The sequence below is a fragment of the Rhinopithecus bieti genome, unplaced genomic scaffold (genome assembly GCF_001698545.2).
Source record: "Rhinopithecus bieti isolate Rb0 unplaced genomic scaffold, ASM169854v2 scaffold_22745, whole genome shotgun sequence".
NCBI lineage: Eukaryota > Metazoa > Chordata > Mammalia > Primates > Cercopithecidae > Rhinopithecus > Rhinopithecus bieti.
The window spans coordinates 1,112,835-1,130,650 of record NW_016810815.1 but is presented as its reverse complement, the minus strand read 5'-3'; the positions used below and the strand labels follow the sequence as shown (position 1 = coordinate 1,130,650).

The 17,816-nt window shown below is 43.2% G+C and overlaps 1 protein-coding gene across 15 annotated transcripts in view; it reads left to right on the top strand.

Annotated features, from left to right (window-relative positions):
• RALGPS1 (Ral GEF with PH domain and SH3 binding motif 1) overlaps positions 1–17,816 on the top strand; it is a 311,271-nt gene that overhangs the window by 114,813 nt on the left and 178,642 nt on the right. For 12 of the 15 annotated variants that reach the window (XM_017892868.1, XM_017892869.1, XM_017892867.1 and 9 more), the window contains 2 exons: positions 608–691; positions 16,671–16,760. In XM_017892868.1, the coding sequence (XP_017748357.1) occupies positions 608–691; positions 16,671–16,760 (174 nt within the window). Of the gene's footprint in view, positions 1–607; positions 692–1,482; positions 1,548–16,670; positions 16,761–17,816 lie in introns of those variants that run through there. The other 3 variants (XM_017892871.1, XM_017892865.1, XM_017892870.1) reach the window with 2 other exon arrangements.

The following is a 17,816-nucleotide window of genomic DNA, read 5'->3' as shown; positions in this document are numbered from 1 at the left end:
AAGAAAAAAAAAAAAAAGAGAGACAAGGCCCCGAACAAGATATTAAAGGGGATCTTTCCTTCTGCATGCTTTTGGTTATATGAGGGATTGGAGGGGCCAACTACAGGACAGAATCTGAGGTCATACCAGAAGCTTCTTTGATTGCAGTGTGCTTGGACTGGGACTTTGCCTCACACCAGGAATGTATGTTGTCATGTGGCCAGTGAAATCTGAGATATTTTAATGAAGCCCTGGCATCACAACTATGCGGGGTTGAGTTCTGCTGGTTAAAACATTTCTGTGCCCCCTCAGACAATTTGCATTGTAAGAAGGACTTCTGGTCTTAGAGAAGCTGGCAGAGTGGCAACGGATTTCTTTTAGCACAGAAATCCTAGGAAACATGGCCAGAATTGTGGAGAAAAGTATTCCACTTATCCTCACTTCTGGTAGTCCCAGGCTGCACCATCACCTACAAACCCAGCCCTCCTCTCCCTCCTGGTAAAGATGGGAACAGCCAAGGTGTCAGCTCCTTCCCACCTTCGTGCATGCTCATGTTCCCATTTGATGCCCCTGGTGTATTTTGCATCCCAACTAGAATCACTGTTGAAATTCATTCTGTGCTTCCTAGGAACTAGCCAGCTGTGGATGGAGTAAGAAGGAGAAACACAGTCTTGCCCCTAATGTTGTGGCCTTTACCCGGAGGTTTAACCAGGTAAGCAACACCCCTTGCATGTGCCTATCCAGAGAGTAATCTGCTGCTGTCCCCTATAGGCTGCGCACCCCCCCAAGGCTGTCTCCCAGGCACCTGGCCCGAGATCCACCTTCTCTTCCTGAGTCCCCCACCTTTATCCAGTGCCACTGTAGTCCATTTGCACAGAGCAGGTGGAACTGAACATACCTTTCCTATGCTTAAATCACTTCAGTGACTTCCAGTTTCAGTTAAGCTAAGGTTCAAGTACCTTAATATGCTTTGCAGGGTTTGGCATGGTGGATCTCACTTCTGTCCACCCCTCCAGCCTCATCTCTTTTCCATCCTCCTGGCCTTCCTTCTCTTACCTGATATACCTTATCTCTGTCCTGTCAGGCCCCTGTGTGCAATCTTCACAGCCCAGAATCCTTCCTTCCTGTTCAGCTTCCAATCAGATCTCAGCCTGAATGTCATTTCTTTGGAGAGTCTTCCCTGAATCCCCAGCCTGTATGAGGTCACACATCCCCACGTTGTACCCTATAGTCTGTGTGGTCCTTTATTAGTTTGTCCTCATGTTGTATCACTCTGTAGTCTCCACCCTCCTTGCCGGCCTGGGAGCCCCGTGAGCATGTCTGTCTTGTTCATTACTGTGTCCCCCACCACCTTGCCCAATGTCAGGTCTATCGTAGACCCTCATTAACTATGTATGGAATGAATAGATGAGGTGCTCAGGAAGTACTTTTAAATTGAATTTTCTTGAATTCCTGATGGCCTGATCCCTGGCCCTGCACTACTTTAAACTGACTTGGTCCGACCAGAACCTGTGCTCCAGGTATGAAGATCCGGAATGATGATTGGAGACTTGGATCAACTGAGGGAGGTAGGGTGTCTTATTTCTCAGCCAGACCTGCATGAGCCTCAGGAGAAGGCATACAAACCAAAGCCCCAAATTGTACTATTGACAGATTTCCTTCATTCTTATTTTTATGGTTTCAAATGAGGCCAGTGGCCTAGAGATTGCTAGTATGTATGACTGGCCCTCTGGGTGATGGGGCCTGGATTCCCTTTGGGCCCTCTCTCCAGCTGGGCCTTCTGTCTCAGAAATGCTTGATCTTATGCATCACTGTTGCTCAACCCTCTCCAGGCTTCTCCACCCTTGACCTTCCACCCCAAGTCCAGCGGGATCCTCAGAGAGGCACCAGCTTGTAGTTTGAAGATTGAGGCTGGAATTAGCATTATTATTATTTGATGAGATGTAGCGGGAACCAAGAAAGACCTAGGTGCATCTGGAGTAGGGGCTGCACACTGTTTTGAAAAGAGAAGTTCCAAAGTCTTATGCTTCATTTTCTTTGTTTTGAAAATCGTCTCTTTTCAACTGAGCTTAAAAAAAAAAAAAAAAAAAAAGTGTGAGAATTTTGTCAGGGGATTCATAGTTTCCTTAAAACTATTTGACTGGGAGCCAACTCAGTCCCTACCTCTGACCAGCCACAGAGCTCCCAGAGGAGGGGCAGCTGGGGGCTCTGATGTAATCTGCTTTGCACGCGGATGCCAGGTCAACTTGGCAAAGGCGGTGTAGCTTGTTCTGTGAACAACTGTGTTGTGTCCAGCTCAGACCAAGTGATGAAATGAGCCAGAAGCAAAGTCACATTTTTTTCAAACAATACTCTGGGAAATGGTCTTCCTGCTGGCCCATCAGCCAGACAGAGAGCCAGCAGCTCCTGGACATAGCCCTGGTAGCTCTGGTTTGAAAATTGGCCAGAGGCCAGGCCTGGTCAGCCATTGGGGCTGCCTTCTTTGGGATGAACTTGTTGGCGTCCCTTCTTGGCAGAGCTTTTATGTGTAAGAACAAGACTCATTAGACTCCAAATAAAAGAAAGCAGGTCACTTACCTGTCTGAGCCCCAGCTTTCTTTTCTGTAACTCAGAATAATAGTAGTGCTCTCGTTGCACAGTTGCTATGAAGAATAAATGGAATATGAAGAGCTTTAGCACAATGTCTGGCATGTAGTAAGCATCCAAATGTTTTGGGAGAAGAAAAGAGAAATATTAAGATCAGCTGATCGGGAGGAGGTTGTCAGGGGATTGGAGGCTTCTTGTGGCCAGACACCCGGTGGCTAGTGCTTGCCTGCTTTTTCATGGGATCTGAGTCCCTTGGGATTTGCTCATAGAATGGCGGAGATGGAAGAGTTTGGCCAAGTTCACTAAAGGTCTTTTATGAGCCGGGCCTATGTCACAGCCCCAAGGAATACACCGTGTAGCACAGAAGTTCTCGATCTTTTTTGGGTCTTGGGTTCTTTTGAGAATCTGACAGTATCACATATGAATGTTCCCCCAGAAAACTGCACAGATATACAAATTTGCATTTAATTTTAGGGTGTTCACTGCCTTCCTGAAGTTTATGTGTGGACATTTATGGGTCTGCGGACAATAGGCTGAGAATCTGTGTCTCAGGGAATCCAACAGGCCTGGGTGTGAGTCTTATCGTGACAACTCTTTAGCCGTATGATCTTGGGTTGGCTTTTGGCCTCTCTCAGCCTCATAAGCCTCATTTATAAAACAGGAAGAATCATTTCAAGTGTCTTTTGTCTTTTAGCCTTTTGAAGACTAAACAAGAATCATGAATATAAATGGGTTACCCCAGTACTTGACACTTAGTAAACATTCCACGTAAGGTTAAACAAAGGGGCAGAGTAGTGGGAACTATGAGCTGAAAGGAAGGTTAAGACCAGATCAGCAGGCTTGGGCCTAAGTGCAAGGTTGGGCTTGTATCACAAAGATGCTGAAATTTTTGGAAAAGGTGAAGAGGGAATTGGGAGAAACGTGGTTCTAGTCTAGGCTGTGCTGCTAACTTGCTTTAAGGCCCCTCCTCTCTTTGGGTCTCAGGACCTTTTTATATTCATGGAGATTGGACAGGGCCAAATGTTCCCAGCTTTTCTCATGGACACATTTTATAGTTCCTAATGACTGAAACCCCAGCTCAAACTCAGGTAAGCACAAAAGAGAGCTTCATGGCTTATATATAATAACTAAGTCTAGGTAGATACTGACTTCAAATACTGCTGAATCTAGGCAGTGGGGACAGTACTATCTGAACTCGGTCTTGCTCTCTCCATCTCCAGGTTCCGCTTTCCTCTGAGCTGGTTCCACCTCAGGTAGCCTCCCCCTGTGGTTGCAGGATGGCTAGCAACAATTGCAGGCTTGTATCATATTCCAAAGGCAACCTCAGGAGAAAAGACCTGCTGCTTTTTCAGTAGCTCTATCTGGTGCCCTGGAATTGAGACTCAGTGGCTCAGATTGCCCTGGCTTGTGACCCATCTTGTTTGTTATGATCTAATCACTCTGACCAGGAAGACATGAAGCTCTGATTGGCCAGGTCTTGGAAACAGGCCTTCCTATGGAGGAGAGGCGGTAGGCCTAGACCACATGGACTGAGAATGGAGAACGGGTATTTCTGGAAGAAGCTAAGAATGAGGGCCAGAAAGGAAGACAGATAGTTATCATAGACCTTCTTTTCTCTTGTACTCTTCCAGTCTGCTCTGAGCTTTCTCCCCAATCCATACTGTTGATACCTTGTCACTCTCAAGTCCTGTCTGCCCTCTGAAGTCCCATGCTCACGAGCCTAGTCACTGAATGTTTCTGCTTCCTCTTGGCTTTAATCAAAACTATTTTTAAAACATGTATTGAGCACTTATGCTGAACTTATTGGGTCAGATACTATGCTAAGCATTTTACCTGTGCTATCATACATGCTATTTTACAGTTATTTCATGGATAAAGAAACAGGGGCTCTGCAAAGTGAAACAACTTGCTCAAATTTACATAGCTGGTGAATTCATCTGCTTAAAGGGCCTTCTGGTTTTTTTTCTGAACACTTTTCTAATAGAACCTTCTGCTTTTCCAAACCTAATTTATCACAGGACTGGGAGACAATGTTACCTTTCTCCTGTCTTCCAAATGCTGTCTCTAAACAGTTATTCTTTCCTCATTGTGTAATGCTGCCTTTTATGTGACTCTCATTACTCTAGTTATATTCATTTGTTTATTCAGTAGTCTTTGACTGGATATGTACTAGGCTCTGTGCTGGTTCAGGGGGTCAACAATAAACAAGTTGTCACCCTTGCCATTGTCAGCTCATAGTCGAGTGTAGGAGGCAAACATGATGGAGGCGATTCCAGTCCAGGGGAGTCCGTGCTAGGATGGGGAAACCAGAGGAGAGGCATGTGCAGGAGCAAGGGAGGCCAGAGTGGGGTCTGTTCCTTCAATCTGTGTGAGGGATTGGAGATGTAAACTGGCTGGGCACAAGAAAATATTAGAAGACAAAATGACAGCTCTTGGTGATTGATTGGATATGGAGGGAAATGACAGAGAAGAGTAAAAGAGGGTCCCCTTTGGATGTTTAGGCAGTCCCATCCTTGAGACAATGAACACAAAGGAGGAGCAGTTTTGAGAGTTGGAGATGAGTTAGGTTTGGACATGTGGAATAAAGTATGCAGGAGGTCATTGGATATTTGAGTCTGGAAGTCGGGGAAGGGTCCAAACTGGAGATAAAATATTGGAGTCATCTGCATTTGAAGGCCTGGGGTCAGTGAAATCATCCGAGGAGAAACAGAGGCCCAAGTGAGTACCTGAGGATTGCTGACATTTAAGGGATGGGCGGAGGAGAGGAGGCCACACAGAAGGCAGAGAGAGAGCATCCTGGGAGCAGAACACTTGGTGATATGGAAAGGGCAGTATCTGGAAATCAGTATTTCAGAAATGAGGGAATGCTACAGAATGAGTCATCCAAGACAGGGCTAAAAAAGAGTCCTTTGAATTTAGCAGCAAGGGCAGTTTTGCAGGGATGTAGCAGGTTGAGTGATAGATGTGAGGCAATGAAGAGAGCAGGTGTAAGTGTTTCTTACAACCTTGGCTCCAAGGGGAGTTGAGAAGGGAGTGGCTGGAGAGTGGAGTCAAAGAAGTCCTGGGAAGTGGTTGCATGTTTTTTTGTTATTTGAAGTGAGCAGAACCTTAGGGATGTGGAGGAGCCAGTGGACCTGGAAAAGTTAAAGATGAGGAAAGAGAGGAAGTACTTAAAGTCTCAGAAAAGGTGGAAGAAGCCAAGACCTGGGTGCCTTTTCAGTGTAAGAGATGAGTCAGCAGAAAGGAAAGGGGCAGATGTAGACCCATTTGTTGGTGCAATACAAGGAGAGTGATGGCTTTTCTTCATCAGTGAAATGGGAGGGAAAGGGGGAAGGAGTGGGGCGAGAAGATTGATGAGTTTGGGGAAAGCTTGAAAAAAGCTGCGTCACAGGAAAGGAGAGAGAGTTGACGCTGGAAATACAGCAAGACTCTTGGGCAGTGATGGTGGCCCGGATGAAATGGACATTGTGGTTTTCTAAGTGGCCCCGGTGCATGTGGGTAGTAGATGGTTTTCTCTGGTTGCACTTCTCAGCCTAGGAGCAGGTGCACGGAAGGGCAGATGGTTAGACCCATCCCCTTAGGGGTTGGCAAAGCAGATTTTTTGGAAGGATCAAGATGCAAGGGAAGTTAAACTAGTGGCAAAGAAAAGGCTGAAGTAGGCCAGGCGTGGTGGCTCACACCTGGAATCCCAGCACTTTGGGAGGCCAAGGCAGGTGGATCATCTGAGGTCAGAAGTTCAAGACCAACCTGGCCTAGATGGCAAAACCCCATCTCTACTAAAAATACAAAAATTAGCTGGGCGTGGTGGTACACACCTGCAGTCCAAGCTACTTGGGAGGCTGAGGCAGGAGAATCACTTGCGGAGATTGCACCACTGCACTCCAGCCTGGGCGACACAGTGACACTCTGTCTCAAAAGAAAAAAGGCTAAAGTGACAAATGATAGAGGATTTGTCTGCTTAAGAGGAAAAAGATTCCAAGAAAAAGGGCTGCCAGGGAATCCAGGACATGGTGAGAGGAAAGGTCTGTCGCAGTGGGGGTCAAGGAGAGAGTAAGGACTAGAATATTTAAAGATTGTGGCCCCAGATGGAACCAAAGTTTTCTGACGTAGAGCAGGTCTGGGAAATCAAGAAGAAGGAGGTGACTCAGGTGGTAGGGAGGTCTAGTTGCTAAAGTTGAAGTGCTCAACGGATCCGAGGCCAGGGTCGTTTGCAGTGATGTTGAAGTTGCCCAAGGAAGAAGGGGGCAGGATTGGTATGTAGAGGAAGATAGCAGTCCAGATCCTGATCTGTTTACCATCTCTACCATGGAATCATAAACATGTAGCCTTTTCACACGGACGTTTTTCGCTTAGCGATACGTAGTTAACATGGATGAATTTACTTTATATGTCTTGACAGCTCTTTTGTATGTGTGTATTTCATTGTGTGCATGGTTTGTTCATCCATTCACCTACTGAAGGACATCTCGGTTGCTTAGTTACTTCCAGTTTTGACAACTATGAATAAAGCTGCTACAAACATTTGTATGTGTGTGTGTGTGTGTGTGTGTGTGTGTGTACTAAAGTTTTCTTTCTTTCTTTTTTTTTTCCCCGAGGCAGAGTCTTGCTCTGTCACCCAGGCTGGAGTGCAGTGGCACGATCTCGGATCACTGCAACCTCCGCCTCCCGGATTTAAGCGATTCTTCTACCTCAGCTTCTGAAATAGCTAGGATTACAGGTGCATGCCACCACACCCAGCTAATTTTTGTATTTTTAGTAGAGATGGGGTTTCATCATGTTCACCAGGTTGGTGTCAAACTCCTGACCTCGTGATCTGCCCACCTTGGCCTCCCAAAGTACTGGGATTCCAGGTGTGAGCCACTGCACCTGGCCAGGTTTTCAAATCAGCTGGGTATATACCTAGGAGCACAAGCTAGATTGTGTCTGTCCCATTTTGTATTCTCACCAGCAGTGAATGAGTGTGTGGCTTCAATCCTTGCCAGCAATTGATATTGTCAGCTATTTTGTGTTTTAGGCATTCTAATATATGTGTAGTAATCTTGCTTTTCTCAGCTTTATCCAGGTCACTCTTGGATGGTTAAGTCTGGTTCTGGGTGCCTCACATGAGGGGTGACGGTGGGAATTATCACACAGGAGTGGCATAAGTATTACCGCGACTAGAAGAGTAGGGGAAAGAAAACATGTTATACAGGGATAAGTGGAGGATCTGTGAGTGAGAAGACTCAGAGAGAACGTCATCAAGGTTTTCAAGCAATTGAGGAGTTCTTAATGGGGAAGCAGGATTACACATAATCTATGGGGTCTGGTCAATAAGTTCAGGGCCCAAGGTATGGAAATGGGGAGGCAGTTGGCCGTCTCCTAATATAAGGAAGTTTCTTAACCATGAAGGCTCAGGCAGAGACCAGACAAGGGCTTTACTACTGTAGAACACCATCCAGCTGTCAGGGCAGGGAGTAGGTGGGACCTCTGAGATTCTTTCAAACTCTTGGTTTCTAAGAAAACTGTGAATGGGCTTATGAGAAATTTGTGGCAAAAGTGGATTTTTCTTAAGAAATAATAGTATTCTTAAACTTGGATTTTCTTGTTGTTTTCTTTGTTTTATTCTTTGATTATTTTTATTCATAGTTGGTTAACTGAATAAAGTTGTGTCCATAGCTATTCTGTTTTTTTAAAATTCCACTATGGCATTTCCCAGATATCATAGTCCTCAGTAGCTAAATGCCAGTGCTACCTGTACCACTATAACAATAATTGTGTTAATAATAGCTTATGTGTATTAAAGGTTTATTAGCACCATGACCCACTGGGGATATACTCCAGGTATGTTTGGCTCCTTCAGCAATTGGAAATCAATTAATGTAGCCCACTGTAAAATAGGCTAGGGTAGAAAAATCATATTATTGTATCATTTGACCTGAAAAAGCATCTGACAAAGTCCAGTACTCATTCATAATTTAAAAAAAAAGAAAAAAAAGCCGGGCGCGTGGCTCAAGCTGTAATCTCCCAGCACTGTTGGGAGCCGAGCAGGCGGATCACAAGGTCAGGGAGATCGAGACACATCCTGGCTACACACGGTGAAACCCGTCTCCTACTAAAAAAAATACAAAAAACTAGCCGGATCCGAGTGGCGGTGCGCTTAGTCCAGCTACTCGGAGGCTGAGGCAGGAAATGCGTGAACCCGGAGGCGGAGCTGCAGTGAGCTGAGATCTCCAGTGCACTCCAGCTTGGTGACAGAGCGAGACTCCATCTCAAAAACAAAAACAAAAAACAAACAAACAAACAAAAAACTCAACCAATTAGGAATAGAACAGAACTTCTTCAACTTGATAAAGAACATCTACAAAAGTCCTTCAGCCAACATCATGCATAATGGTAAGACACTGAATACTTTCTCCCTAAGATTGGGAACAAGGCAAGGATGTGCTCTCTTACCCATTCTGTGCAATGTCTTACTGCAAGCCCTGGCTAGTGCAGTAAGACAAGAAAATAAATAAAATGTATACAGATTGGAAAGGAGGAAGTAAAACGACCTTTATACATAGGTGACATGATTATCTAAGTAGAAAATTCCAAAGAAATCTCCAAAACTACTCCTTGAACTAAGAAGTGAGTAAGCAGAGTTGCAAGACACAGGCCAGTATGCAAAAGTCAGTTGATTTCATCTAGACCAGCAATGAGGAACTGCAATTTGAAGTTAACAAACAATACCATTTACAATATCACCAAAACAGCAACAACAACAACAACAAAACCACACAACAAAAACAGGTTCTGTTAATGTGGAAACCTCAAAAACTGAAAAAAGAAATCAAACTAGAGCTAAATAAATAGAGAAATATTCCATCTTCATGGAGTGGAAGACTCAATAGTGTTAAGATGTCAGTTCTTCCTAACTCGATCAATAGATTCAGTGCAATCCCAATCAGAGTCCTAGAAAGCTGTTTTACAAATATCAGCACAATACTGAAAAAGAACAAAATTGGAGGGCTCACTCTACCTGATTTCAGCACTTAACTGTAAAGCTACACTTATTAAGACAGCATGGTATTGGTGACAGAATTGACCCCATTACGTAGGTCGATGGAGCCAATAGATAGACCCACAGAAGTATGGTCAGCTGATCTTGGAGAAAGGACAAGTGGTGCTGGAAGAATTTAAATATTTGTGTGTATATGTAAAAAAAAAAAAAACCTAGACACAGACCTTAGACCTTTCCTAAAAATTAATTGAAAATGGATCATAGGCCTAAATGTAAAAAACAAAACTGTAAAACTTTTAGGAGAAAACATAGAAGAAAACCTGTATGACCTTGGATTTATTAATGAGTTATCAGATAAAACACCAAAAGTACAATTCATGAAAGAAAAAACAAGTTGGGACTTTATGAAAATTAAATTTTTTCACTCTGCAAAACACATGGTAAAGAGAATTAAAAGACTTAACACAGATTGGGAGAAAATATTTGCAAAACACATATCTGATAAAGGTCTTGTATCCAAAATATACTCTTGAAACTCAACAATAAGAAAACAGCCCAATTAAAAAATGGTCAAATATCCGAAGAAACCTCACCAAAGAAGATATGCAGATGGCAAATAAACATATGACAAGATGCTCAACATTATTTATCATTAGGGAAATACAAAACACTACATACCTATTAGAATGTCTAAATAAAACAAACAAAAAACCCTGATAACATCAGTTGCCGTCAAAGATCTGAAGCAACACAAACTCTTACTCATAGCTGGTGGGAATGCAAAATGAGACACTCAGTCCAGCAACTGCACTCCTAGGTATTTACCTAGCTGATCTGAAAACTTATATCCACACACAAAAAACAGCACACAAATGTTTATAGCACCTTTATTCATAGTTGTTGAAAATCAGAAGTAGCCAAGATATCATCCTTCAGTAGGTAAGGTAAATGGATAATGAACCACGGTAAATCCATACAATGGAATAGTATTCATCCAAAAAAGAGAAAAGGAGCTTTCAAGTCATGTAAAGACATGGACGAACCTTTTTTTTTTCTTTTTTTTCTTTTTTTGAGACAGAGTTTAGCTCTTGTTCCCCAGGCTGGAGTGCAGTGGCGTGATCTCAGCTCACCACATCCTCCACCTCCTGGGTTCAAGCGATTCTCCTGCCCCAGCCTCCTGAGTAGCTGGGATCATAGGCATACGCCACCATACCCGGCTAATTTTGTGTTTTTAATACAGATGGGGTTTCTCCATGTTGGTCAGGCTGGTCTGGAACTCCTGACCTCAGGTGATCCGCCCGCCTCAGCCTCCTAAAGTGCAGGATTACAGGCGTGATCCACCATGCCCAGCCTGAATATTTAAAAAAATAATAATTTCAGCTTTTATTTTAGATTCAGAGTACATGTGCAGCTTTGTTACATGAGTGTATTGCATGATGCTGAGGTTTTGGGGTATGAATGATCTTGTCACCCAGGTAGTGAGCATAGTACCCAATAGGTAGTTTCTGAGCCTTTGCCCCCTCTCTCTCCTTCCTCTCATAGTCCCCAGTGTCTGTTGTTCCCATCTTTTTGTTATGGATGAATCTTAAGTGCATATTGCTAAGTAAAAAAAGCCAGTCTTGAAAGGTTACATATGGAGGATTCCTTTTCTCTTTTCTTCCTCCTCCTGAATCATTATTGTTGGTTTATTACAGAGCAAAGAAGATGTTCTTGCTAGCAAAAAATCAATCAAGTTATCAACATGATTATACTTTTACATTTATATTTCCTTTTTTGACATTCTGGAAAAGGTAAAGCTATAGAGATGATGATAAACAACTCAGTGTTTGTCAGGGCTTTGGAAAGGGGAGAGGGCTAAATAGGTGAAACCTGGGTTTTTTTTTTTTTTTTTTAAGTCAGTGAAACTATATGATATTATCATAATGGATACAGGACATAGTGCATTTGTTAACTTTATAGCACCAAGAGGAAACCTTTTTTTTTTTTTTTTTTTTGATGGAGTCTCACTCTGTTACCCAGGCTGGAGTGCAGTGGTGCGATCTCGGCTCACTGCAAGCTCCACCTCCCGGGGTTCATGCCATTCTCCTGCCTCAGCCTCCTGAGTAGCTGGGACTACAGGCACCCCCAACCACGCCTGGCTAATTTTTTTGTGCTTTTAGTAGATAACAGGGTTTTACCGTGTTAGCCAGGATGGTCTCGATCTCCTGACCTCGTGATCCACCCACCTCGGCCTCCCAAAGTGCTGAGATTACAGGTGTGAGCCACCGTGCCCCGGCCCTTGAAACCTTAATATATACAAATTTTTAAAATTCAACTTGAGGGATCTTATATTGTAACAACATGTAACAAAATGTTACATGTTGTTATAGATAATGTTACAAAATGATACAGCAGAATGTCACAAAAGAATCTATTATAAATGTATGAACAACCTCACTGAAGAGGGGGAGAGAAAACATTGCTGGCCTAAGTAAATTGGTAATAGAATGGAGCCTATAAGACTAAAGACAAAAGGAACTACATATAAGCATCATACTCTATTTGATAAAGTTGTTTCCCAAGGGGGACGGGTAACAATTCTGAAACCATTATCCTTGTATACTGGAATCAAACAATATAAGAAATGGATGAATATAAGAGAGTATAAGGAAATGAGTGGTAGATGGTGGGAACCAATCTCACTGTTGGAGTGGGAAATTACAGATAAGCTAGGTGTGAGGAGGCTAGAACGATCCATGTGGTAATGGATTACAGTTGGAGACATCAGTATGAACTCATGTGTAACTTAATGCAGATGTAGATGGTTACATATAGAAATCTTTATAGATGTGTGTATAGGCATGGGTTAGTACACACACACACACACACACACACACACACACACACACACACACATTTCTTGGCTCCGCCAGCTGAGAGGACCCAGAAACGATGATATCCCAGTAGCAACAAGCATACTTCATACCTGTTTTGTGCTAATCTTGGTTTCTAATACTGTTACTTGGTAAAAGGAACCAATGTTCCTTGGAGAAATGACTAATTTTAAGACTAAGGCAAGAAATATAGAATATGAGCCTGTTGCGTATTATATTGCCAGAAGGTAAGGAAATGCTCAAACTAACAAACAAAAACAATACAGGGGTTATGTCAAAGGGATGCAGGAGCCACCTGAAAGAACTCTCGAAGGCCAAAGCTGGAACAACTTGAGCAGCATGTAATAACAGTATTGGGTTGTAACCCAAAGTGTAAAATAAATATTCACAAGTCTATACTGATAGAAATAAATGCGGGAGAATCGGCAAATCTCTTATGCAGAAGAATTTCAAATAATCTATGTAGATTAGACCTCAAGAAGGTAGAATGTAACTTCCCACTCATTAAATATTGGCTGAGCTTACTGACTTCCTTTCAGAGTTTGAGGTGGTAGTGTAAATTGCATAACCAATTACCTATCAATGGGCTTTTAAAAATTGTAGATAGTGCTTCCGTGAAAGCTTGTATGTATGTGTTTCTATATTTCTGTATTTTTATAAGGTAAATATTCTAGGGAGACTATACCTTAAACATCTTGAAAGATATGTTCAAGTTGTTCTTCAAAATGTTATTGATTTCCATTCCTTCAAACAGTGTATAAGAGTACCAATGTCTACATGCTCTTGGTACAATATATGACTCACAACATGTATTTTTATTTGATACACAAAGAGTTTTTGTCAATCAGTAATAAGAAAAAACCTGCTTGGGTGACATAGTGAGATCCCATCCATACAAAAACAAACAAACAAAAAAAAAAAAACCAGTGTGGTTATGCGTGCCTGTAGTCTCAGCTACTTGACAGGCTGAGGTGGGAGGATACTTGAGCCCAGGAGTTTGAGGTTGGAAGGAAAGATGTCCCAGTAAAAAGATAGTTCTTCGTAAGGACCTGCATAGGCAATTCAGAAGGCAAATAGTACAAATGACCTATAAATATTTGGAACAAAAAATGTTAACTGAGAAAAAGCAAAACAAACAAACAAACAAAAAACACCTGAATAGTCATGAAAGAAATGTGAAATTGAAACTGTGAAATGCCATTTTTTCCCACTGAATTAGTTAAAAAAAAATGATAGTAACTGGTATTGGCTTGTGTATGGCAACATGGATCTGCTTCAACTTGTTGAGGAGTAAACAAATAGACCTTTTGGAGGCCATATTTTTTTACATATACTTTTGAAAACAGGTACACACACTTTTATTCACTCCACTTTACAGGACTTTATCTGAGGACCTTAATAAAAAGTGTACAAACATCTGTATAAAGATGTTCATCTCAGCATTATTGCAACAAAATTAGAAATAACCTATTCAACAGTAGAGGGTTATTTAAGAAAATGATGATACTTCTCTATGATGAAATACTTGGAAGCTGCTAAAAATTGTAGAGGAATATTCACTTATAAAAATTCTTGTGATATATAATTAATATACAGCAGTTTAGTTTTAAAAGGCAAACATGTTCTATATAGAGAAAAAGAAGATGGTCGGGCACAATGGCTCATGCCTGTAATCCCAGCACTTTGGGAGGCCGAGGCAGGCAGATCACGTGAGGTCAGGAGTTCAAGATCAGCCTGGCCAATATGGTGAAACCCCATCTCTACTAAAAATACAAAAATTAGCCAGGGGTGGTGGTGCATGCCTGTAATCCCAGCTACTAAGGAGGCTGAGGCAGGAGAATCCCTTGAACCCAGGTGGCGGAGGTTGCAGTGAGCGAAGATCGTGCCACTGCACTCCAGCCTCGGTGACAGAGCGAGACACCCTCTCAAAAAAAAAAAAAAAAAAAAAAAAAGAAAGACCAGAAGGACGCATACCACAGTGTTTATGATGTTAATCTATATGTGAGACTGAAATTTCTTTCGTTTTGTACTTATCTCTGTTTTCCTTGTTTTCTGCATCAAACTTCTGAAGTTAAAAGCTTAAGTTTCCTTTTCTTAAGTCGTTAGAAAAGAGAATAAAAGAAAAAGTGTTTTAAACTATGCTGATTCTACCTTTGTAATGTCTTCCTTATCTCCTTCTTCTTTCCATCTCCTTTGGCATGGCCCTGGCTCAGACCTCCTCATATCTCACTGAGATCATTGCATCAGTTTTCTAATGGGTATCTCTATCCTTCCAAAGGATCTCATCTATCACCCTGCTCAGAAGCCTCTGAAAGTCCCTGTGTAGAAGAGTGTTTTAGCTCCTCCCTCTCACCTTGTTGCACCAGTCCTACCCTCCCCACCACGCACCCAATCTGGTCTTTTTCTCTCTCTCCACCCTCGTCCTCATTCATGACCCCCACCCACAGTACTCCTGCAACACCAGTGCTCTCAGCCTACCCAGCCATCCCTGGTCATGGAACATATAGCCACACTTCAGTCTTCTCTTCTTTAAAGTCACCCATCTTTCAAGGCCTGTCTTCTTCGAGAAGCCTTCCTCTATCGTTATTACCTCTCTCATACTTTGGTTTACTGTTTGAACTTCTTCCATGGCCATGATTACCAGCTGCCTTGTAATATAGTGATTCCTTAAGGATTCTGCCTCCTCCTTTGGTCACCTCAATTTCAGGAGGGTCTGGACTCCCAGAGCCTGGAACCCGCACACAGAAGGGGCTTCATGGAACTCTGCTGAATCGAGTTGTTGACTCAGAGTTGCCTCTGCACAATGTGTGCTGCAGCTCCAGAGTCAGTGCTTCCGTGTTCCATAATATGCCTTAAACATAATGATTCTCTGACATGCAGGAATCTATTAAATTGTACATGTAAACTATCACACTTGAGTGTGATAATGTGGCATAAAAATGTAAGGTTTATGGGCACCCCATTTGGTATTTAGAAAAACTTTTTTCTGTACCTGGCTAGTAAATATTTGAGTCTGAACTTAATTGTGGGCAATTCCTTGGAAAAAATGATTCTGTGGAAACCCAGTCATGTCCTGGAGGCAACCACAGATAATTACACTGAGAAAACATTTCTATAATACTCCTGCTTAACATAAAAAGCACATTGTTGATTCTTGGTTTCTCTTTCTTTGCTTTCTGTTTGAAAAGTGATGGTATTTCAATAACGATAATACATTTTATTGCAGCAGTAAGCTTGTTTTATTAGCTCTGGAATATCCTTAAGTGTATATTTCCCTGTAAAGTTTAGGGGTTTTAGATGCCTTGCCTTCCTTTTAATTCTCCCTATGCCCCGTGCTTTGCCTGGCTCTCCACCTTTCTTTGTAGTGCTGTCATTGCACTCTTGGGCATCCGTGTTTCACATAGAACTGTTGTTACAGAAGTGAAACATAAACAGGAAGAGCTAGCCACTTCCCAGCATTTCTTGGCATGAGTCTCTTCCGTTGCATTGAGGTGCCATGTGAGTCAGCTCCACTCTGGTAGATGACTTTCCTGTTCCACCATCAGACAAGGGGTTCGGGCTGTTGCAGTATGTGAGAGGTCAAGCATGAATGGGTTTCTGAACCAAAGCTACCAGCATACCCTTTTTGGTGCATGCTGTCTCCAGGAAAACATGCCCTGTAACCTGCATTGCTTTATGGAACTTGGAAAGAGATTCTTCTACTTCCATATCATTTACGTTATGGGATGGGCCTCTCCTGAAAAATTAAATTTGTTAAAATTATGCAAATATTGATGAATCCTCCTCATCTTAGGGCTGGCTGGGGATATGGACCTCACAAGTGGTCCTGCCAATGTATATGTCCGTTTGGCTACGTGTCCATCTGTCCCTCCATCCACCCATCACCCATGATCTCCCCACAACTGGGATCCTTCTGAGCAGGAATTCAGTCTGATTCATCTCAGGATTCCCAGCAGCTCTTCTCAAGACTTGTGTCATGGAGGCCCAACTCTCCCCGGATGATGAGGAAAGTGCTGCTTTCTCTTGGCCACTACAGGGTGCACTGGAGACAGGATGCTGAAAACACAGCCCATTTGCAGGGTTGGGTGCTGTAGAGGAACTCTTTAACTCATGTGACCCCAGGCTATCCTCTCCCAGTTTCCTGACTTCTTGGAAATCCCGTAACAGCGGTGGGCATGGGTGACATGGGTGGTCCAGCAATTAACAACTTTTCTGGTGTGTATGTGTGTATGTGTGTGTATTTGACTCTACAGGTCAGTTTTTGGGTTGTACGAGAAATTCTAACAGCACAGACTTTAAAAATAAGGGCAGAAATCCTCAGCCATTTTGTGAAAATAGCCAAGGTAAGCTTTTATTATTATTTTCCTTCCTTTCCCTTTTCTCTCCCACACCTCCTCCTCAAAAATATATTTCCTCAGTACTTTGGGAGCTGCTTTGCTGTGGGCCTGCTGGGCAGAGTTCAAACAGGGTGCTGTGGCTTGACTTCCCCAGGCAGAGCCAGCTGTTAGACCTGCCTGGGTGCTCACCAGCCCCCTAGCACCTTGTGTGCAAATTGGCAGCATGCCCCCATACCCTATAATGTTGGCAGCCAGCCCTTCTCCTTACCTGGGCTTTCACAGTCTCTCCACAAGGCAGGACCCAGAGGCTGTCCCTGGAATCCATTCATTCTCCTACTTTAGATTTAGCCAGTTCTGGGGGTTGATGGATTTTAGTTAGTGTCAATGCTCAATGCTTGTGATATCATCACATCCTGCACAATATTGTCAGCAGTCAGCAGACCCCACCCACCTCCCACTGAGCTTCAGGTCTGGGCCAGATGACCCTGCAGCCCCCGATCCCCACCTCCTCCCCCCTGGCCTGATAGGTTCTGTCCTTGTTGCACATCACCTTTTCCCTCCTCTTCCCTTATCTCTAGGAATGCTGTGCCATCCCATGGGCCTTCCTGGACCACTCATGCCCAGCAGCTCCTCCCCATACACTGGTTTCAACCACCCAGGCTTGCCTGACTCTCGGCTACAGCATTGTGCTGGGTGTTTCGCTGCTTGCTTCATGTATGCATGTGTTGTCTTCCCACCCAGGTCCTAGGAAAGCTGCCCTTTACAGAGGCCCCTTATGAGCCAGGCACCATGCTATGGTCAGCTGCTTTACTGACCTGGTCATATTCAGTGCTTATATGATTATAATTCCATTTGCAGAGGAAGGAGAGCTTAGAGAGGTGAAGTGTCCGTGCTCAGGGGCCCCCCCCCATGGCCAGTCAGTGGCAGGGCAGGAATTGGAGTCATGCCTCTGTGCCTTCAGGGAAGCTGCTCTGCTGGCTTCATGGGCAGGTTAAGTGCATCATCTATTTATGTTAAGAGCAATGGCCACATTTACTTCCTTTTTTTTTTTTTTTTTTTTTT